Source organism: Dendrobates tinctorius, unplaced genomic scaffold (genome assembly GCF_039654945.1).
Source record: "Dendrobates tinctorius isolate UK_male_01 unplaced genomic scaffold, ASM3965494v1 ptg000016l, whole genome shotgun sequence".
In the NCBI taxonomy this organism is placed as follows: domain Eukaryota; kingdom Metazoa; phylum Chordata; class Amphibia; order Anura; family Dendrobatidae; genus Dendrobates; species Dendrobates tinctorius.
In genome coordinates this window covers 51,010,677-51,035,141 of record NW_027361684.1, presented here as the reverse complement: position 1 = coordinate 51,035,141, position 24,465 = coordinate 51,010,677, and the positions used below count along the sequence as shown (strand labels likewise).

The 24,465-nt window shown below is 42.1% G+C and overlaps 1 protein-coding gene and 1 long non-coding RNA gene across 3 annotated transcripts in view; one reads left to right on the top strand and one right to left on the bottom strand.

Moving 5' to 3' along the window:
* LOC141080555 (uncharacterized) overlaps positions 1-24,465 on the bottom strand; it is a 385,270-nt gene that overhangs the window by 64,626 nt on the left and 296,179 nt on the right. The window lies entirely within an intron of this gene.
* The window catches only part of PHEX (phosphate regulating endopeptidase X-linked), a 365,396-nt gene that overhangs the window by 188,457 nt on the left and 152,474 nt on the right, over positions 1-24,465 (top strand). The window contains exon 7 of the mRNA XM_073565833.1: positions 9,162-9,278. Coding sequence (XP_073421934.1) covers positions 9,162-9,278 — 117 coding nt within the window. The remainder of the gene's footprint in view (positions 1-9,161; positions 9,279-24,465) is intronic.

Sequence of the window (24,465 nt, the reverse complement as noted above, 5' to 3'; positions counted from 1 at the left end):
TGCTGGTGAATCACATATGCAAACACATTTGTAGAGATGCACTGCTTTTTTGGTGATTACTTTGCCCCCCACACACAAATGGTGAGTCACATATGCAAACACATTTGTAAACATGCACTGCTTTATCTGTGATTACCGTATTTTTCGCTTTATAAGACGCACCTGATTATAAGACTCACCTAGGTTTTAGAGGAGGAAAATAAGAAAAACATTTTTTGAGTCAAATAATGTGCAAAAACCTTTAATTAAATAACAAAATATTATTTTAACATAGTAGACTCAACAGCAGTCAACAGCAGCATTCTGGGTAACATGTAAGAACAGTCCCATGTATCGTAAGTAACAGCAAAAGCCATGTTCTGGCTAGCAATTGGGGAGAAACGTTAATCGTCAGACACCACAATCTTCTAGTCAGAGAATCCCAGGAATTCCTCATCACTGCTGTCAGAGTCTAGAAAGCTCAGGTCCTCACAATCATTGGTGTCACTTTCTTCACTGTCCTCATATAGCGCACCATCTTCGGTGCCATCTAAGGCATTGCTAATCCCACATTTTTTGAATGAACGTATAACCATTTCATCCTTCACTGATTGCCATGATGTTTTCACCCACTCACAAACTTGAGTGATAGTGGGCCTCTTCATGCGTCCAGTTGGTGTCAGGTCATGATTGCCAGCAGCCATCCATTTATTCCTCTCTTCTCGCATGTAGACTTTAAACGGCTTGTTTATAGAAACATCGAGAGGTTGCAGCTGGCTGGTAAGCCCCCCTGTAATTACCGCGAGATGGGTCTTCACTTCTTTAAACACTTTTTTTGTGTTTTCACTAATATGTGCTCTGAACTGGTCTAGCACTAACAGGGATTTTTTTTAGAAGCCCTCCAGGACGTTTGGACCACACTTTGTCAACCCACAATCTCATTCCATTCTCATCCATCCATCCTTTCTCGTGAACGTGCACAACAACTCCTCGTGGGATAGCTTCTTTGGGCATGTTCTTTCTTTTAAAAATTAACATTGGTGGCAGTTTCGTGCCATCGGCACAGCAGGACAACACAACTGTGTAGTGGTTTTTTTCGTGTCCTGCAGTTTTTACCGTGACGGTTTTGGCACCCTTTGCATCAACAGTCCTGTTGGATGGCACGTCAAAGGTTAGAGGGACTTCATCCATATTCCCAATCTGGCCTAGTTCATATCCATTTTTCTTTCTGCTGTCAATTACAAACTTGTGGAAAGACAGAATCTTTGCTTCATATTCTTGTGGCATTTTTTGGGCAATTCTAGTTTTGGTGCGCATAGCAAGGTCACATCTCTTCATGAATCTGAAGCACTATGCTGGTGATCCAGTGAAGTCATTGATGCCTTTCTCAGCAGCAATCCGCTTGGCTTCGAATAGGATCATTTTTGTTGAGACCGAAAGGCCATTATTTCTGTGGCGTATGATCCACTCTTTTACGTCCACGTCTAATTCTGGCCACTTTGCACCACGCCTACGAAGACCAGATCTGCTTTTTCCTGCTTTTTGCAGTTCATCCTCCTGTTTCCTCCACTCTCTTATCATTTTTTCAGTTGGAGGCGGTCCAAAATGTCTCTCCGCTGCTCTGTTCCCATGCTCTTTAGCGTATTTTACAACCTCCAGTTTAAAGGGAATTTTGTATGCAAGCCTTTTCTGCTTTGACATGCTTGAAACTTGCACAATATGCAGCAGCCAACTGTACGGTATTTTTCTGCAACAAAATACAGTATTGAAACAACTGTCAGCTCTGTCATTCATAGTTATGGGGGCAACTGAGAGCATGAATGAATACAGTACTCCTGCTGTAGAAAAGACATGGGCCGCACATCCAAAAATGCGTTAACAAGTTGATCTAGTGGTGTTAAGCAAAAATGTACTGTTTTCAACCGAACAAGAAGTTTTTAGCTTAACATTATGATCAGACTTATGAAGCCTACTGCCAAGTGACGGCGAATGTGTCCATAACTTTAAATACTGTAGCCATAAAGGTGTGGAGTAATGTGCCGACCACCACCACAACGACAACGAGCAGGTGGGTACCTGGTGCCGCACAGTACCCATGCTGCAAGGCTGGAGACTGTAGGAGGGGTTCCGCCTATTTTTGCTCACTAAGAGGTTCGCCGTCATGTGCTAGCGGCTTCATACAGTCTAATCAGAATGTTAAACTAAGAACTTCATGTTTAGTTTCATTTTGCCTAGTGGCATTAGATCAACTTATGGTTTTAGATGTGTGGCCCATGTCTTTTTCTACACCTATGATGAATGAAAGACGGTAAATTGTTATTTTGGGATCTGTGGTGACGCACTGTTATGCGAGATGTGTTGTGACGCACTGTTTTGAGAGATCTGTGGTGATGCACTGTTATGGGGATCTGTGGTGATGCACTGTTATGGGGATCTGTGGTGATGCACTGTTTATGAGAGATCGGTGGTGATGCACTGTTTATGAGAGATTTGTGGTGATGCACTGTTTATGAGAGATCTGTGGTGATGCACTGTTATGGGGATCTGTGGTGATGCACTGTTTATGAGAGATCTGTGGTGATGCACTGTTTATGAGAGATCTGTGGTGATGCACTGTTATGGGGATCTGTGGTGATGCACTCCCATGGGTGATCTGTGGTGACACACTGCTATGGGGATCTGTGGTGATGCACTGTTTATGAGAGATCTGTGGTCATACACTGTTATGGGGATCTGTGGTGATGCACTGTTTATGAGAGATCTGTGGTGATGCACTGTTATGGGGATCTGTGGTAATGCACTCCCATGGGTGATCTGTGGTGACACACTGCTATGGGGATCTGTGAATAACGCCCTGTTATGGGGATCTGTGGAGGATGCGCTGTTATGGAGATCTGTGGATGACGCACTGTTATGGGGATCTGTGGATGACGCACTGTTATGGGAGATCTGTGGTGACGCACTGTTATGGGGATCTGTGGATGACGCACTGTTATCGGGATCTGTGGTGACGTACTGTTATGGGAGATCTGTGGTGACGCACTGTTATGGGGATCTGTGGTGATGCACTACTATGGGGGATCTGTGGTGATGCACTGCTATGGGGGATCTGTGGTGATGCACTGCTATGGGTGATCTGTGGTGACGCACTGTTATGGGGATCTGTGGATGAAGCACTGTTATAGGGATCTGTGGATGACGCACTGTTATTGGGATCTGTGGTGATGTACTGTTATGGCAGATCTGTGGTGACTAGAGTTGAGCGATACCGTCCGATACTTCAAAGTATCGGATCGGAATGGATCGGCCGATCTTTAAAAAAAGTATCGGTATCGCCGATTCCGATACCGGAAGTCCCATTCAAGTCTATGGGACTTCCGGTATCGGAATAAGAAAAACCCTGTTTTTGCCTTGTACAGCCTCTCTGGGGTCTGTACGGGCCTTTCGGGGGGCTGTGCCGGCCTGCCAGGGGGTCTGTGCAGGCTCCGGTGGTCTGTGCCGGCCTGCCGGGGGGCTGTGCCGGCCTGCCGGTGGTCTGTGCAGGCTCCGGTGGGCTGTGCCGGCCTGCCGGGGGGCTGTGCCGGCCTGCCGGTGGTCTGTGCAGGCTCCGGGGGGCTGTGCCGGCCTGCCGGGGGGCTGTGCCGGCCTGCCGGTGGTCTGTGCAGGCTTCGGGGGTCTGTGCAGGCATCGTCCGATGGGACTACAAGTCCCATCGGGCGATGCCTGCTACCATGACAGTGATTGACACATTAGCCAATGATGGGACAGTAGTAGTCCCATCATCCGGCTAATGTGTTGAATGTAAAAAAAATAAAAAAAAAATTACATGCTACATACATGCTACATACATACAACATGCATACTACATACATGCTACATTCATACTACATACTACATACATGCTACATTCATACTACATAAATACTACATACATACTACATATATACTACATGCATGCTACATACATACAACATGCATACTACATACATGCTACATTCATACTACATAAATACTACATGCAACATACATACTACATAAATACTACATACATACTACATATATACTACATGCATGCTACATACATACTGCATGCTACATACATACTACATGCTACATACATACCACATATACTACATGCATGCTACATACATACCACATACATACTACATACATACTACATGCATGCTACATGCTACATACATAACACATACATACTACATGCATGCTACATACATACTACATGCTACATACATACCACATACATACTACATATATACTACATGCATGCTACATACATACTGCATGCTACATGCATGCTACATACATACTACATACATACTACATGCTACATACATACTACATATATACTACATGCATGCTACATACATACTGCATGCTACATGCATGCTACATACATACTACATACATACTACATGCTACAAACATACCACATATATACTACATACAATACATTCATACAATACATACATAGACATACAGTACATATAACATAGAGTAACATACTTACCAATACTTGTCACATTGTTCCCCGAAGCCATTGTCTTTTCCGGAATAAATATTAACATAACAAACCACAAAAATACTCACCCACGATCCGAAGCAGTCCACGAGTGTGTCCCACGACGATCTTGGGTAGAGAACTGCAGCATCAGCTGATGCTGCCGTTCTCTACGGGCTGCAGGAATCCAATGACGGAAGGTAGGTATCCTTCCGCACTGTATTCCTCCGCCACTTAAAAAAAAAAAAAGTCCCTAGTCTCACTTTATGCCATTGCTGTGTGGGAATTTCCCACGCAGCAATGGCATAAAGTGAGACTAGGGACTTTTTTTTTTTAAGTGGCGGAGGAATACAGTGCGGAAGGATACCTACCTTCCGTCATTGGATTCCTGCAGCCCGTAGAGAACGGCAGCATCATCTGATGCTGCCGTTCTCTACCCAAGATCGTCGTGGGACACACTCGTGGACTGCTTCGGATCGTGGGTGAGTATTTTTGTGGTTTGTTATGTTAATATTTATTCCGGAAAAGACAATGGCTTCGGGGAACAATGTGACAAGTATTGGTAAGTATGTTACTCTATGTTATATGTACTGTATGTCTATGTATGTATTGTATGAATGTATTGTATGTATGTAGTATATATGTGGTATGTATGTAGCATGTAGTATGTATGTAGTATGTATGTAGCATGCATGTAGCATGCAGTATGTATGTAGCATGCATGTAGTATATATGTAGTATGTATGTAGCATGCATGTAGTATATATGTAGTATGTATGTAGTATGTATGTGGTATGTATGTAGCATGTAGTATGTATGTAGCATGCATGTAGTATGTATGTAGCATGTAGTATGTATGTAGTATGTATGTAGTATGTATGTGGTATGTATGTAGCATGTAGTATGTATGTACCATGCATGTAGCATGCATGTAGTATGTATGTAGTATGTATGTAGTATGTATGTAGCATGCATGTAGTATGTATGTAGTATGTATGTAGTATGTATGTAGTATATATGTAGTATGTATGTAGCATGTATGTAGTATGTATGTTTTATGTATGTAGCATGTAGTATGTATGTAGCATGCATGTAGTATATATGTAGTATGTATGTAGTATATATGTAGTATGTATGTAGCATGTAGTATGTATGTAGCATATATGTAGTATGTATGTGGTATGTATGTAGCATGTAGTATGTATGTAGCATGCATGTAGTATATATGTAGTATGTATGTAGCATGTAGTATGTATGTAGTATGTATGTAGTATGTATGTGGTATGTATGTAGCATGCAGTATGTATGTAGCATGTATGTAGTATATATGTAGTATATATGTAGTATGTATGTAGCATGTAGTATGTATGTAGCATATATGTAGTATGTATGTGGTATGTATGTAGCATGTAGTATGTATGTAGCATGCATGTAGTATATATGTAGTATGTATGTAGCATGTAGTATGTATGTAGTATGTATGTAGTATGTATGTGGTATGTATGTAGCATGCAGTATGTATGTAGCATGTATGTAGTATATATGTAGTATATATGTAGTATGTATGTAGCATGTAGTATGTATGTAGCATGCATGTAGCATGCATGTAGTATGTATGTAGCATGTATGTAGTATGTATGTAGTATGTATGTAGCATGCAGTATGTATGTAGCATGTATGTAGTATATATGTAGTATGTATGTAGTATATATGTAGTATGTATGTAGCATGTAGTATGTATGTGGCATGTAGTATGTATGTAGCATGCATGTAGTATATATGTAGTATGTATGTAGCATGTAGTATGTATGTAGCATGCATGTAGTATATATGTAGTATGTATGTAGCATGTAGTATGTATGTAGCATGTAGTATGTATGTAGCATGCATGTAGTATGTATGTAGTATTTTTTTTTTTTTTTTTTTAACATTTAACACATTAGCCGGATGATGGGACTACTACTGTCCCATCATTGGCTAATGTGTCAATCACTGTCATGGTAGCAGGCATCGCCAGATGGGACTTGTAGTCCCATCAGACGATGCTTGCACAGACCTCCGGACATCAGCACAGCCCCCCGGCAGGCCGGCACAGCCCCCCGGCAGGCCGGTACAGACCCCCACAGGGTGCACAGACCACCGGCAGGCCGGCACAGCCCCCCGGCAGGCCTTTACAGACCCCCACAGGGTGCACAGACCACCGGCAGGCCGGCACAGCCCCCCGGCAGGCCGGTACAGACCCCGGGCAGTCCACACAGCCCCCCGGCAGGCCGGCAGAGACCCCCGGAAGGCCCGAAATGACGGCGCATCATGATGCGCACACACCGCGCATCATGATGACGTCAGGCTGTCAATCAACTTTGAACTTCCGATTCCGATGCCGTATTCCGATATTGAAAAAATATCGGAAGTCGGTATCGGAATTCCGATACAGCAAGTATCGGCCGATACCCGATACTTGCGGTATCGGAATGCTCAACACTAGTGGTGACGCACTGCTATGGGGATCTATGGTGATGCACTACTATGGGGGATCTGTGGTGATGCACTGCTATGGGTGATCTGTGGTGACGCACTGTTATGGGGATCTGTGGTGATGCACTACTATGGGGAATCTGTGGTGGCGCACTGCTATGGGGGATCTGTGGTGATGCACTGCTATGGGGGATCTGTGGTGACGCACTGTTATGAGGATCTGTGGTGATGCACTACTATGGGGGATCTGTGGTGACGCACTGCTATGGGGGATCTGTGGTGATGCACTGCTATGGGTGATCTGTGGAGATGCACTGCTATGGGTGATCTGTGGTGATGCACTGTTATGGGGATCTGTGGATGACGCAGTGTTATGGGGATCTGTGGATGACGCAGTGTTATGGGGATCAGTGGATGACGCACTGTTATGGGGATCTGTGGTGACACACTGTTATGGGGATCTGTGGCGATGCACTCCTATGAGGGATCTGTGACGCGCTGTTATGGGAGATCTGTGGAGACACACTGTTATGGGAGATCTGTGGTGACGCACTGTTATGGGGATCTGTGGATGACGCACTGTTATGGGGATCTGTGGATGACACACTGTTATGGGGATCTGTGGATGACACACTATTATAAGGATCTGTGAATCACAGTACAGTGTGTGGTGTGTGTAGTACCATATATTGTGACTACCACCCCCCTCATCAATAGGAATACACCTATGTACTGTATACATGGGTGTATTCTGAAAGATGAGGGAGGTGGTAGTCACAGTTGCAATAAACACTTTGGGCACTATCCCTATTTACACCAAAATATGGCTACAACCCCCATCATCCATCAGAATACACCCATTGATAGAGTATACGGTATTCTGAAGGATGATGGGGGTTGTACTTCCCTTCAATGTGTGCACTGCCTCACCTCTCCCAAGGATCTCAGAATAATGTGTGCACTGTGGTAAAAGAAATTGCTACTATACAGTTTGCAGGGATAGATACCTGATTGGTGGAGGCAGCTCAGCAACAGTTTCCTCCACTAATCAATATCCATCCCTGCAAACGAGGAGGAGGAGAAACATGCTTCTCTCCCTCCTCTGCTTTAGGTCTCCGTGTGCAGCGGAGCCTCCTGTTGCTGCAGTGACAGAGCTCGGTGGCCATTTTCTTGTAGCCCTGCAGACACAGGCTGTGATACCGGTATTCCATCGGTAACCGGAAACTCACAGCCTGTTCCTGGAAGTGTCATGGCGCCGCCCTGCACTATGCTGTCCGCGCACCGCCGGTTAACCACAGCGATACCCCCAGCTCCAGGCCTGCTGCATTGCCCCACCGTAGACCCTGCCTTGTACCAGGCTGCTCAGCAGCCACCTCCGCCATCGCTACCGTCGCCGCCATCGCTTCCGCAGCCGCCACTGCCACCGCAACAGTCACTGCCACCGCAAAAGTAAGTTTTTCTCCCCCAGTTTTTTGCACTATATGATTCTAAGATGCACCCCCATTTCCCCCACAATTTGGGGAAACAAAAGTGCGTCTTACAATCCGAAAAATACAGTACTTCGCCCCACACACAGATGATACATCATTTCAAAGGTAAACTTGCTCCTTTCAGCAAGAAAAGAGCCAAACAAACCACACATTCATGATTTTATCACTAAATACAGTTTAAACATTAATTTTCATAAACCTACAGAAAGACACAATGACCTGCAGGTGGCACCTCAACCGGAAGACATTTTTTGGCCTCTACTTATCAAACCAATTTATTATATTACCAAGTTACATATATAAATACCTGTCTGTGTTCATCATCTCATGAAATACATTTACATTTGACCAGCTTGCTTTTTCTGAAATTTTGCACGCGCCAAGCTAGTCAAAGGAATTGTAGAAATCATTCCAAATTTTTTATCACATAAATTGTTATGTCAGATTTGAAAAATTGGGCTTAGCCATGAAGGTAAAAACTGATTTCAGTGGTAAGGAGTTAAAGATATGGTATGTTAATGTGACAAATGTATTCCTCATATACAGTAGCAGCGTCTCACATAATCACATGTTATCCTAATTGTAGAACTCTTTTCATTAAGTAAGATGTTTAACTATATACAAATGAGAAAGAAATTGTACATTCTAAAATTCTTTTCAAGATTTTGTTTCACAATAATGTATACCTTTCTCTACAGTACAAAGAGGCTTTATTCAGCTTCATGGTTGATGTGTCAGTTTTTCTCGGTGCCAATAAGACGCGAGCAGAATCTGATATGAAGGCGCTAATTGATCTGGAAACTAAACTTGCTCAGGTAAGACCAAGTGATATTTATTTAAGGAGTAACCTTCTTTAACATTTTTATTTCAGAAATCAATAGTACACATGAAAATCAGCAACTTTATGATATGTTATCAGAGAATTTAGCATTTTTCCCTTCTGGAATGATCTTTCACTCTGAATTGATGGATAAACTCTGTATTCAATGAAGACAGATTTTCACGTTAATGAGATAAGAGATGAATATTGGTGCTTTTAATATTCTCTAGAGGTAACTAAAGGCCGACACAGACATTCTGCTGCAAATGTGCGCAAATTCAGTATTTGCAGCAGAAATTTCTACAACAAAAATACTTCTCTTGATAGGAAAAATGCTACATAAGACACACACATACTCATCGAACACCTAATCCCCGACGCCCATGTCTTCTGCAAACAAAAAATAATAAACCAACATATACTTCCTGTCCTCCATAGTCCATTTAAATACCGAGTGTCCCATGGCGATCCCATGTGTAGAACAGTCACATCAGGAGATATGACTGCTTTACCTGGCCTCCAACGATACACTGACAGGAGGTAATCGCTCCTGCGCTGTATCAATGCGCTGCCGTAAGAGTTCACCAGAGTTCAACAGCTGATCAGCTCCGGTTCTTAAGCAGCGGTGCTGTAAGTGAGAGCACTGGAGCTGATGAACTTATATTTGTTCTGTGTGTTTGCACATTATATTTGAACATGATATGTAATGACAATATGGTCTTCAATGGAGAGTGGAAAAGAAGGTTAAACAAGGAAATTACATCACAATTCTTTTTTTTTAATAATATATCCTTATTTAGCTCCCTCTGCTCTGACACTTGCACTCCTCCCATTAACCTGCCGGTGTTCTCAACCAGTTCTACTTGCCCATTTAAATTGTAGGCTTGCAGCCCAGGTGAGACATGTTTGTCAGTTATTGTAGGTTTTTTAACCAGAAAGTGGCATGTACAGTAGGATATGGAAGGGTTAAGACAGGACCCATCAGAGAAGTGTCACCTTGCCGCGGTTGACGGGCACACATGAATTGGCCAAAACATGCGATAAGAACCTTCGCTTTTTTGTAAATACAACTTGCTGAGGGACAGAGTGTTTGGAAGTTGATATTTCCATTGACATCATATGTCTTGGCATTCACAGGGTGCTGCTGTGCCTTTTTCATACTTATTTAGCTCTATGGATTTACAAAAATGCATGAAAAAATTCATGCAAAAACGCAGCAAAAACGTGCGTATTTTCTGCTGCGTTTTTCTGCCAAGAGATGCAGAAACCTTTCAGAAATTTCTGCAAGCAAATACTCAACGTGCGCACATAGCCTAAAGGCTATATCTGAGACTTTATTTAAAAAAAAAAAAAAAAGCACCTAAGCACTAACAGGCAGATAATTGCAACTTACCTGCCTGTTCTGCATGACACTCTCCCTGCTCAAAACACCATGCGGGCGGCAAGGATTAAAGTATACATATGTATCTGTATACCTGTCTGTTTATTTATCTGTCTATCTATTATCTATTTATCTATCTATTTACTTATCTATCTACAGTGGGGGAAATAAGTATTTGATCCCTTGCTGATTTTGTAAGTTTCCCCACTGACAAAGACAGAACAGTCTATAATTTTAAGAGTAGGTTAATTTTAACATAGAGAGATAGAATAACAAAAATAAAATCCAAAAAATCACATTGTATAAATTATATAAATTTATTTGCATTTTTCAGTGAGAAAGAAATCATATAACATACCCTAAAACTGATATTTTATTAATAAAAAACCCACCAGGGTTCAACCACAAGTGAACACAAAAGACAAAACAAAAAAAGTGTCCAAAAAACAAATGAATTAAAATAATTGTGGGGAATGTCCTAGGAGTCCCTATTGAGGTATCCTATTGTCACCTTCCTAACCGCGGAGGTTGGCACCCTAGGGGGGAACGTTGTGGCGCCCCCGCTCAACGATGGCTGTCCCTAGGGGCCCTATTGTATCCTAGCACCACTAGTGAAATCCCTTCCCCGATGCTAAGGGAACCCCTGCCAAATAACAGAGACGAACCTACGATAAGGGGGACCCTAGAACCCACAAAATGTTACACATATAAAAGAACACATGAATAGATAGGCATATGGGGAGACGGTTCTGTCCCGACTCAGGGCTCAGACATATAAATATGACTGACAAAAATACAGTGTATCATGACTCATCAGCTGCAAACAGTATATATCAATCCACCTAATTATCGCAGCATGTATATTGCTTCACAGATATGTATATGTATAGTCCAAGATACCATATCCTCATATAAATAGGTCATGATTAATAAACTTAGCCAAGGTCAAAGAACACATTTTTCAGTGAGAAATAAGTATTTGATCACCTACCAACCATTAAGAGTTCTGGCTCCTATAGACTGGTTAGACACTCTTAATCAACTTGTTACCTGCATTAAAGACATCTGTCTTACATAGTCACCTTTATGAAAGACACCTGTCCACAGACTCAATTAATCAGTCAGACTCTAACCTCTACAACATAGGCAAGACCAAAGAGCTTTAGAAGGATGTCAGGGACAAGATCACACACCTGCACAAAGCTGGAATGGGCTACAAAACCATAAGTAAGACGCTGGGTGAGAAGGAAACAACTGTTGTTGCAATAGTAAGAAAATGGAAGAAATACAAAATGACTGTCAATCAACATCGATCTGGGGCACCATGCAAAATATCACCTCGTGGGGTATCCTTGATCATGAGGAAGGTGAGAGATCAGCCTAAAACTACACGGGGGGACTTGTTAATTATCTTAAGGCAGCTGGCACCACAGTCACCAAGAAAACCATTGGTAACACATTACGCAGTAAAGGTTTAAAATCCTGCAGTGCCCGCAAGGTCCCCCTACTCAAGAAGGCACATGTGCAGGCCTATCTGAAGTTTGCCAATGAACACCTGGATGATTCTGTGAGTGATTGGGAGAAGGTGCTGTGGTCAGATGAGACAAAAATTGAGCTCTTTGGCATTAACTCAACTCGCCGTGTTTGGAGGAAGAGAAATGCTGTCTATGACTCAAAGAACACCGTCCACACTGTCAAGCATGTAGGTGGAAACATTGTGTTTTGGGGCGTATCTCTGCTAAGGGCACAGGACTACTTCACCGCATCAATGAGAGAATAGATTGAGCCATGTACCGTAAAATCCTGAGTGACAGCATCCTTCCCTCCGCCAGGACATTAAAAATGGGTCGTGGCTGGGTCTTCTAGCAAGACAATAACCCAAAACATACAGCCAAAGAAACAAAGGAGTGGCTCAAAAAGAAGCACATTAAGGTCATGAAATGGCCTAGCCAGTCTCTAGACCTTAGTCCCATAGAAAACTTATGGAGGGAGTTGAAGCTCCGAGTTGCCAAGCGACAGCCTCAAAATCTTTATGATATAGAGATTATCTGCAAAGACGAGTGGACCAAAATTCCTCCTGAAATGTGAACAAACCTCATCATCAACTACAAAAAAGTCTGACTGCTGTGCTTGCCAACAAGGGTTTTGCCACCAAGTATTAAGTCTTGTTTGCAAGAGGGATCAAATACTTATTTCTCACTGCAAAATGCAAATAAATTTATGGATTTTATACAATGTAATTTTCTGGATTTTATTTTTGATGCTGTCTCTCAATGTTAAAATTAACCTAGCCTTAAAATTATAGACTGTTCATGTCTTTGTCAGTTGGCAAACTTACAAAATCAACAAGGGATCAAATACTTATTTCCCCCACTCTATCTATCTCATATCTATCTATCTATCTTAGTACATTAATACACAATTATTCAAAAGGATCTGTCAGCAGATTTATGCTATGCACTCTGAGACCCATAATGTAGGAACAGAGACCCTGATTGCAGCGATGTGTCACTTACTGGGCCATTCTGTTATTCTGTTTCAATACAATCAGTGTTTTATTAGCAGAATAATATAACTAGAAGACAAATGTCCTTGGGCAATCTAGTCTATCTACACATCCACTACTGATTAGTAGTTCTCTGTCACTACTGTATACAAAGTACAGGAAGTTGTGCTGTAGGCAGCGTTATCCACAACTCAATAACTGAGCTTTGCTACATCTGCTGCAGAGAAAATTGTGACTGCATTAAAACTGCTGCACCCAATAAACTAAGTGATACATTGCTGGAATCAGGGTCTCAGTCTACGTCATGCTGATGTCAGGTTACATAGCAAAAACCTGCTGATAGTTTCCCTTTCAGACAGCTGGATTCCAGAAAAGCTTTCCTTATCCTAAAGCTAGGGCAAGGATGATGGAGGCTTATGAGCAAAAATAGTGGTGTTCCCTCATAAGTGAAAATGCACTAGATAGAACAGTGGAACAACACATCCGTTCAGGGATTTCATATTTTCTTACAAACACTGTTTCTGATCCATTTGTTTCTTAGTCAGGTGCGTAAAGATGTTAAAAGCAAGCACAGTCACTAACCCAGATTCAGCAAGTCAATATTATCAAGCTTCTGAAAGTTCTCACCTGTAGCCGCAACGGTGAGGAGCCAGGAATGTGCAGGATGTCTTATGCTTTGTGGAGAACTTATGCTGGACATAAATATTAGATTATTGTCTTTATGATAAAAATGTATGGAGAAAATCCAACTTTTCCCTCGTATTGTCTATTGATAGAATTGAGATTTAGCTTTTTGTCTACCATGCTGGGTGATTTGTTTAACCAGGAGTCACATTTTGCTTCTGGTAGCCACCTAGTATACTCATACTTGCATGTCTTGTTCCTGGCACCCATGCAAACCCATACAAACTATCTACAGATGTTGGATTGATTTGTCTCATTTTTCTATTCCTATCCGCAGAGCCGCTTTGCTAGCCATTGTTATTCCATCATTTACCATCTTACCAACCTGTAATTGTCATAATGCACATTACGAATGCTAATCTATTTTTAACTAATAATTGTTCTCCAATACCCCAGCTAAATTCTTCCATATTTCATTAACTGGGTTTAAAAGTCATTAAGACACAGTCTGGAAGATGCTGATTCAATGTGAAAAGCTATTCTGCTGAGGACACTAGAAAAAGACATTACTTAGAGGTCATTCAGTAAAAATGGATTGGGCTAAGTGTATCTCCTCCGTCACAGGAATTAAATCATATATTATATGCCTGTAAGTGCGTTCTTATGTTCTGCTTATGGTTGTAAAAGTAATTCCCAATTACCCTGAGCTTTCATGCTTCAGGAGAAAATCATGTTGAAGTCACAGCTCCACATATAATTGGTTAAGATAAGGGAAAATGATGCATTTCCAAATGTAATAGCGCATTCTAAAATCAAAATAATCCCCCTGCCATCCTATTATGAATATTCTACCTTTGTAGGATTGTAACTAGGATGTTATGGATGGAGGTGATCAGCTGGCCCAACTCATCTATGATCACATAGTGTCTGTCCTGTTTATTTCGGATTTAATGCTCAGCCATGCCACCGTATGGCCGCATAAACATACATGATTGTGGATTTTACTGCCTGAGCATTACACTTTCTGAAGATCACAGACTGTCAGGTTTTAGAGAAAGTGTGGCCCTGGGCAAAAGTTTAACGTGGGGCTCCAAATGCTCACATATTGCACCATCACATAGAAACATTTTGAAAGTATTTACATGCGCTGAGTTCAGGTCATTATGTGAGCGTGATCAACAATATTGAAGTCGTTTGACCCTTGTTCTCGAGTTTCTTTACATCGGCTGAGGAAGAATGATGGGGACAGATAGTCCTTGATAGAGTATAATGCAGGTCTCATATATTGCATATAGTATAATGCACTCCCCATGGTCCTTGATAGAGTATAATGCATCACCCCTCATAGAGTATAATACAGCCCCTCATAGAGTATACTGCAGCTTCACTCAGAGTATACTGCAGCCCACTTCATAGAGTATACTGCAGCCCCCCTCAGAGTATACTGCAGCCCCTCTCATAAGGTATACTGCAGTCCACCTCAGAGAATACTGCAGCTATACACACACTTGGAGCGCCCGCCAGGGCAAGTGGGGTATTCGGTACTGGGCTGCTTCTTAAAGGGGCAGTGTCACAGCGGCGGTAACCCGGTCCTTGGCCCTGGGCATCCAATAAAAGGGATATATTTACAAGGGAATGGAAAAATAAAGAGTTTTTGGTAATAAGAGTTTGTGACGCCACCCGTGGTATCTGGTCAGAGGCGACCAGCGCTGCAGTGCAGATCCTCTGGGACAGATGGTATGATGCAGCAGGCAGAGCTGAGTCCCAGGGCAGACAAGAGATCTTGAGAAGTGGATGTTGATGTAGTGAGGAGCAAAGGATGTAGCAGCGCTGAGAAGATGATGCTGGGAGAATTCAAAGGACAGAGTGCAGTTTCTTTTACCTTTTACTGAGCTTTGTAGGTACAGTCCAGGATTCAGATTACAGATGGAACAGGAGTGTTAGGCGTCAGATTCCTGGCACTGCACAGCGGGAGTCCAGAGCCAGACATCCTGCGGTCTCCTATTCTTCCTCGACCGCTCCGGGTGTTGCTCAGCAAACACGGCGAGCCAGGCTTGCTGCTCAGACTCGCTCTGACAGCCTGAATGTTGCTGCCACCTCTGGTGCAGCAATAGCAGCGCAACCTGCTCTGCAGGGAACTGCTCCTGAGGCTAAGTCCTCATGCCGTGCTACTGGGCATGCTCGCAACTTGACCTCGCACTGGAGAGCAGGGGTTACATGCTCAGGTCCTACGTTGGATCTGATTGGTCCTTCCCAAGCTAATGGAAGGTCCCGGAAGCGCATCGCTATAAAAAGCCCGCATGGCGGCTCGGCGATGCGCTAGTGTAGCATATTATGCTGTGTGTGTATGGTGATGGATGTGTGGACTGGTGACTGACGCATTATGAAACCCCTTCCCTCGGATATTACGAATGGTGACAGAGAGTTGGATAGTCAGTCTCAGCTTGTGGCAAGCTACACGCCACGTGATCCTCGCCTACACTAGCGTCCGTCGGCGCCTGTGTCTCAGCGCTGACGTCTGCGGCTTTACCTGCCGCTGCGCTGCACTAACCGCAGCTACTCTTGGTCGCTGTTGCGACGCCACATGCAGGCCTCTGTGACATTAAAAGAGCCGTGTCTCGGCATCACATTGCCTCTTGCGACTCTGTGCCAGAACAGAGCTGTCCTTAGCGTTCGGGTGACGTTAACCCGAGCGCAGTACCTCATTGCTTAGGTGCATCTGCCATTGTTCAGCAGCGGTCTTGTCACCTACCGCACGGTGGACTCCGGGCGGCGAACGCACCTCCTGTTATTTTATATTTGGTGCGTTCCGCCGTCCTAACAAGGAGTTGATCAGCCTGGAAGCAATTTGGGGATCTCTCTATGCAGGTGGGTTGTGAGGTCTCCTTTCTAGCGCTATTCTGAAGTACTTGCGGTTCTGAACTCCACATAAGTGCTTTCTGTCTGTTACTTAGAACTCCACTTGCATGACAGGTAGCTGTAGCTTCTTTCATGAACTGCCCTTAATGGCATCTCTGGCTCACATGCTGCTACTGTGCTGTCAAGTCTTAGTTGGGAACAGAGCATTTACAGCCTCTGTTCCTCCAGTATCTGCTGTGGGACCTTTAGTATCCACACAGCCTCGGACTCTGGTGTCCGGCCTCTGTGCTCCAGCTTAGGGGTGAGCTCCTCTATAGCTTCTTTTCCCACGTCCTCCTTCTTTTCTGTTTACATTTCAACTCCCTAACTTCTTATTCCCGACTACAGAGAGCAGCTCGTCCTGGTTCAGAGCTCCCTCTGCTGGCCTGGCATAGGAACTGTGTTGTGTGCTGGAACTACCTGATAAAGATATCCTTTTACTGCTTCCAGGCATGACATCACTCCCCCCTGGATGGAAGCAAGGCCACTGTGGCAATCATACTCCTGGGGGTGCCACATTTTCACACTGTAATGCATTCCCACATACAGTATAGGGCAGCTCCCCAACACACAGTATAGTGCAGCTCCCCAACACACAGTATAGTGCAGCTCCCCAACATACAGTATAGTGCAGCTCCCCAACACACAGTATTGTGCAGCTCCCCCCACACACAGTATAGTGCAGCTGCCCACAACACACACTATAATGCAACCAACACACACACCTCACCTCTCCTCCTTGTTCCCCGCTCTGCTCCAGGCTCTGCTCTGGACTCATTGGTTCCACTGCTAAGTCACAAGCAGAGGAAGTGATGGGAGAGGGAGTGTCATCTGAGGGTGTCTCCTCCATCACTGCTTTAAACTATATTGATGTCTAGTATGATGCCGATACAGTTGAATGAGCGATGGGGTGCTTCTTACGGGCCCCATAGCGGCCATTGGCTGGAGGCCCCTGGAGGAGCAGGGGCCCTAGGCAGCTGCCTGGTCTGCTGCCCTTATTGCAGGCCTTGCATACTGTACATGACCCGGTCATTGGTGATAAAGTTGTTATCATTTATTTAAGAGCCTTCAGCTTGATCACGAGCCATGGCAACTTGATGGATGAATACTTTGTGGGAATATTGATCTTGAGCAAGCCTAGATAGGTCCACCATGGTATTCTCCAAAAATGATCATGATAATATCAAGCCATCGGGTTGTTGGTCTTCCTCTTCGCCTTGTTCCATCTATTCTTTCGACCATGATGTCCTTTTCCAGTGAGTGCTCTCTTTGTATCATGTGTCCAAAGTAGGATAGTCATAGCTTGGTGATCCTTGCTTCGAGGTACATGTCCGGCTTGATTTGTTCCAAAATTGATACATTTGTTCTTCTTGCCATCCATGGTGTTGGTAACATCCTTCTCCAGCACAACATTTTGAAGGCATCGATTCTTCTTCTGTCTTGTTTCTTTATCGTCCAGGTTTTGGTCATAAAGTTACAGATCGTAAATCAAGTGACCACAAACAATTATGTTGTTATAGATCAACTACTCCAACAGTGTCTCTACTATTAATTACATGGCTTGTGGTTAACCAGAATTAATAAAATGTGTACTAGATTAGTAAACTTTTTAAAGCTGTAATTTAAAGGATTGTTTAAAAATGGAGAACACATGACTGCAGCTGCCACGCTATGTACTAGTAGCACCATGGCTCCACGTTGAGTGATGCTAGTCACATTCTCCCTTCTTGTACACAAAAAAATGAGAGGACAAGCCGGAGCAGTTCTATTTTTTTTTACCTCTGTTTTTAATTTCTTTTTTGAAACAGTTTAAAAAACAGCAGAAATAAAATAAATAAATAAAAGATAAATAAAAAGAAAAAAAATCTTTAGTAAAACAGAAATGCTCAAGCTGACTACCCAGTCTGTATTCACAAGAAGCCAGAATTTGCCTGTTATCACTCAGTGCAGAGCCAAGTGCTGGTAACAGAACACGAGGCTGCGGCAGTGGCGTCCATTTGTATTCAAAGACCAGAACATCTGACCTGCAATAGTAGGAAACGAAAATGTGAACATTCTTTCTGTTTTCGTTTTTGAACACTTGCTGCTGTTTCGATTATTTATTTTTTTAAAGAGAGGCTATTATCCCTAAAACTGAAATTAAGTCACTTATTCATTTGCAAATACAGACTCTGGAAAGAAATCCAGAATCAAGAAGAGTATACAAAAGACAGTAAAAATAAGTTTATTAATTGTCAAAAAATATGTCAATTGGAGAACACAGCAGCGCTTATATAAGTATAGAAAAATAGAATAGATACAATACATAGATCAATAATACTTTTCATGTAAAGTTACGAGTGTACATTGCACATTTTTTTTTCTTTTCTAATTTTTGGATAAGTGTGGGAAAATAAATATGCAGTAATTTAATGAAAAGTGCTTAGTGCTATAAACATAATATTTCTGTAACACAAATAGCTTATGCTTGTTCCCACAGGTATTCAAAATTAAAAGTCAATCAAGTATAGTGTATATTCAGTAAATAAATCCAATGTTGTATGGATAGGTGGAGGTAAAACCAACTATTGAACTATTTTTCCATGTAACATGCCATATATTATTACATAATTTTTTACTATTACAGAAATCCCTCGCTTTGGTTTACTTAAGTATAGGTATTTAAGTATGTGTGTATATATATATTAATATTTGGTTTACTTACAATATGGTTATCATTAATTTTGAATACCTGTGGGAACAATGGATAAGCCATTTCTGTTACAGAAATCATATTAATGTTTACAGCACTTTTAATTGCTGCATATTTATTTTCCCACACTTTTTCAAAAATTAGACAAGAAAAAATGAGCAATGTACACATGAAAAGTATTATTGATCTATGTATTGTATTGTTGGAATATGTTTGGTGCAACAACTCCATTCCTATCTATGAGTGTTTTTTTTTGATCAAATAGATTTTTATTAATCAGAATTCAAAATATAGAATATACAGTAAATCTTCCACAAACAATAGATTTGTTGCAGCAGCCGAGAGTACAAAGTGTCAGAGCGGGTGTGCTCTCATCCCACTCTCCTTTCTGCAGTGGCTACTCGCGGCACACAGGTCACACAGTAATGGCAGCCAATGCTGACATGATATAAGGATGAGAATGTACCAGCACTGACACTGCAGGTGCCGAGCGCAAACAACCAGTGTCAGTGCGAACATATTCTCACCGTCCTTTCTTGTCAGCCTGTGTGATTTTGGCTGGCAGTGCAGACAGGAGTGGGGATAAGAGCACTCTCACACTTACATTGTGTGTTCTCGCTGGTCCTACAGTGTTAGCGCATGCAGGACAGGCGATTCAAATCAGGCAGCAATCCAAAATGAGCGCAGTCAGTGAATATTAGCAGTGTGTGTAGGGTGCTAATTAAAGAATTAAGGAGGTTGGAATGGTGCACTGAGCCATTGTCAATGCAAAGGTTTCACCAAGGACACCTCATTTACATATGTAATAACAGTTTATATATATTTTTATATATATATACTGCATATACATACACAGTATATATATATATATATATATATCACTACTCCACTTATGTAGAGAAAGAAGTGAAATCTTTACGAAAAGTATGATTTTTAGAGGCTAAGGGCTAAGTCCTCTATATGGACGTATAAATGGTTTAATTTGAGTTTTGTTGGGGACACATTCTTTTTAACTCGTGAACCCCTGTAGAGGGTTTGCCTAAGGTAAGCAAAAAGTTATCAGAAGTGCAAATTTTTAGCCTGAAATAGTAAATAGAGCTGGTTAACCACTTCCCGACCGCCCACAGTAGATAAACGTTGGCGCTTGCTGGGCTTTGTGCAGCGCCAACGTTTATCTACTGTCGGCAGTTTTGTGCCCCCCCGGGACCCCCACATACCTTATAATGCAGGGATCCCGGTGCACAATGCATGCTGGGACCCCCGACGTCATCGAGACCTGATCGGTTCAGGTCCTGATGACGTCAGCGTCACAGCAGCCAATGAGAGCGCTCGCTGGGAAAGCTGCTTGTTTCCCAGCGATCTGACTCATTGTAACGCGACTTCTCCTCTGATCTCACACTGACAGATGATTAGAGGTGAAGCAGCGTTACTGTGTGACTAGATCGCTGCCTGGCACAGCTGATCGCTGCCTGTCACAGCTGTGCCAGGCAGCGATCTTGTCACACAGTAACGCTGCTTCTCCTCTGATCATCTGTCAGTGTGAGATCAGAGGAGAAGTGGCGTTACTATGTGCCAGGCAGCGATCTAGTCACAAAAATAAAAAAAGTAAAGAAAAAAAAAGCAGGCACGCAGGTTAGGTCTAGGGCTAGGGTTAGGGTTAGGGCTGAGATTAGGGTTAGGGGTGTGTTGGGGTTAGGGTTGGAATTAGAATTGGGGGTTTCCACTGTTTAGGTACATCAGGGGCTCTGCAAACGCGACATGACACCCGCAGACCATTCCATCAAAATCTGCATTCCAGAACGTCACTACTTCCCTTCCGAGCCCCACCGTGTGCCCAAACAGTAGTTTTCTTCCACACATGGGGTACCACTGTACTCAGGACAAATTGGACAACAACTTTTGGGGTCCAATTTCTCCTGTTACCCTTGTAAAAATAAAAAATTGGGGGCTAAAAGATCATTTTGTGGAAAAAAAAAGATTTTTTATTTTCATGGCTCTACGTTATAAACTTCTGTGAAGCACTTGGGGGTTCAAAGTGTTCATGACACATCTAGATAAGTTCTTTAAGGGGTCTAGTTTCCAAAATGGGGTCACTTGTGAGGGGTTTCCACTGTTTAGGTACATCAGGGGCTCTCCAAATGCGACATGGCATCCGATCTCAATTCCAGCCAATTCTGCATTGAAAAAGTCAAACGGCACTCCTTCCGTTCTGATCTCTGCCGTGTGCTCAAACAGTGGTTTAGCCCCACATACGACCCCGTATTGGCGTATTCGGGAGAAATTGCACAAAAAAATTTGTGGTTCATTTTCTCTTTTTACACTTGTGAAAATAAAAGAAAATGGTTCTAAAGTAAAATGTTTGTGAAAAAAAGTTAAATGTTTATTTTTTCCTTCCACATTCCATTCATTCATGTGAAGTACCTGAAGGGTTAATTATCTTCTTGAATGTGGTTTTGAGTACATTGAGAGGTGCAGTTTTTAGAATGGTGTCACTTTTGGGTATTTTCTGTCATATTGACCCCCCAAACTCACTTCAAATGTGAGGTGGTCCCTAAAAAAGATGGTGTTGTAAATTTTGTTGTAAAAATGAGAAATCCGCTGGTCAACTTTTAACCCTTATAACTTCCTAAAAAAAAAAAATTATGTTTCCAAAATTGTGCAGATGTAAAGTAGACATGTGGGAAATGTTATTTATTAACTATTTTGTGCGATATCACTCTCTGATTTAAGGGCATAAAAATTAAAAGTTTGAAAATTGCAAAATTTTCTAAATTTTTGCCAAATTTCGATTTTTTTTAACAAATAAGCGCAGTTCATATCTAAGAAATTTTACCACCATCATGAAGTACAGTATGTCATGAGAAAACAATGTCAGAATAAGCAGGATCCGTTGAAGCATTCTAGAGTTAAGACCTCATAAAGTGACACTGGTCATTCGTGAAAAAATTGGCCCAGTCACGAAGGCAAAAACAGGCTCGGGTGCGAAGGGGTTAAACCACCTGTGACCATTGCAATCAGTCTATTTAGTCACCTAAGGCCTGTTTCACACATCACTTTTTTCAAATCAGTCAAAATCCGCCGTTTTGCAAAAAAAACAGATCTGCCATTTTGCTTGGCGGATCCGTTTTTTTCCCATTGAGTTGCATTACCGGCGGATCTTGACGGATGGCCATCCATTGGATCTGTTTTTTTGCGGATCCGCCAAAATTTTGGTGTCCGCCGACATGTCTGGACGGACCATGCAACGTTTTTTCGGGCGGCCGGATCCGCATTTTACATTGCGCATGCCCGGAGGATTTGCTTCGGCCGCAAATTTAGCCCTGTTCTGGCGGCTGAAAAAAATTCTCTCTCTCTCTCTCTCTCCTTCCCCAGGCAGCGGTTCCTTTAAAATTCTTCCTTCGACGGATCAATGGTCCAGTGCCAAACGTTGTGGTCAGTTCAAGAATGGATCCGTTGTCCGCCATTTTAGCGGATTTTAGCTGACAACAAAAACTGATGTGTGATGTGGTGCCTGTGAGTGGAATACTTCTGTGCAACTCATAATATTCTGTTCCACTTGCAGCTACTCACACATCAGGTGAGCAAAAATTAGGACGTCATCCCTTACAGATCCAATTAAAAAAGGAAAGGCGCGTTCCAAAGATCGGTTGCACTTTCTAAATTTAAAAATGTAAATATCCCTTGCGGACCCTGCGCTAGAGCCACTGTGGAGTCTAACCGGGGAATAAATGCAGTGTCACTTATTATTATAGGTCTTCAACTGTCTGTGTATAATTTTGCTTAACATGGAGAACCCCTTTAATACATGCTTTATGAACTGGTTTTAAAAAATATTTTCCAAGACTTGTTGACTTGAATTTTCTCCCACAATGCTTGCCAGCATCTCCGACAGACCATTAATATTGGCAGAGGAGGTTTTCCATAGCTATATAAACAAATTCTGATCCTGGAAACAATAGTATTGAAATAACAGAAAGTTTCAATTGTGTTATTTGGCTGCGGCTGAAAAGATGAGGCCTGAATTGTCCTAATTAATTTACCTAGTATGCCATGCTCATTTTTACCAACAGAAATTCTGAAATTAGCAATTAATACTAAATTTATTGCACACTGACTACAATATATGTAAAAAAAATACATGTCCTAGCAATTAAAATGTTACCATAAATCATCAAAATCATATGCGGTAGATCTTTCCTATACTCTTTAGATTTATTTGCAAATGTTCTCATGTATTTCGGTGGTGCACTCAAGTCTCACCTTCTGACAGGTAACTGATGCTAATTTAATCGCCGAAACCACAACTGCTAGATCCCCGACCCTTAGCAATTACAACTGTACAAATGCTTCCATATGGCAAATTATAGCATTACCGTGTCCCTTCAAATCAATAGACAGCCATGTAAAACAAAACTTTCAGAACAAGGGTGCAAATAAGCGTATCCCTCTTTACTGTCATTCTGCTTCAGTAGGGTACGGGCAGGTGTTATGAACAGAAGTAAGCGCACACTCTAAATCAATTCTATTAATATCAGAGTACCATATAGTAATCCAAAGAATATGTATTTCATTTAGCCCTGTGAATGCTCATTAAAAATCAAGAAAATGAAAGATGATGTAGTTTGGATTCTTGATTTTGTTGATCGATATTTAAAGAGCTTTTCCCATGAACAAAGTACATTTTAATCAATAGATCTTATAATAATAATAAGTTCTACAATTGGATGTTTTAAAAAAAAATGTTCCTGTGCTGAGATAATCTTATAAATGTGCCCCTGTTGTGTTATGGCTGTGTCTGAAAATACATGAACATGGGCAGAACATGCCAAAATTCTTGGGTGGAAGGGTAGAACCATAAGTCACTTATAATAAGTGAGTAAACGGATGAAACAGCAGGAGCTAACAGCTAAGTGTTTCTGCTGCCTCACCAGCAGGGCCGGCGTCAGCACCAGGCGCACTTGGGCAAGTGCCGGGGCCCTGAGCAGGTTAATTTCATTTTAAGAATTAGCATATTAATGTTTAATAGCAAAAAATATTTTTTTTGGCGTTTGCAAAAACAAACAAAAAACTTTAACTTTTTT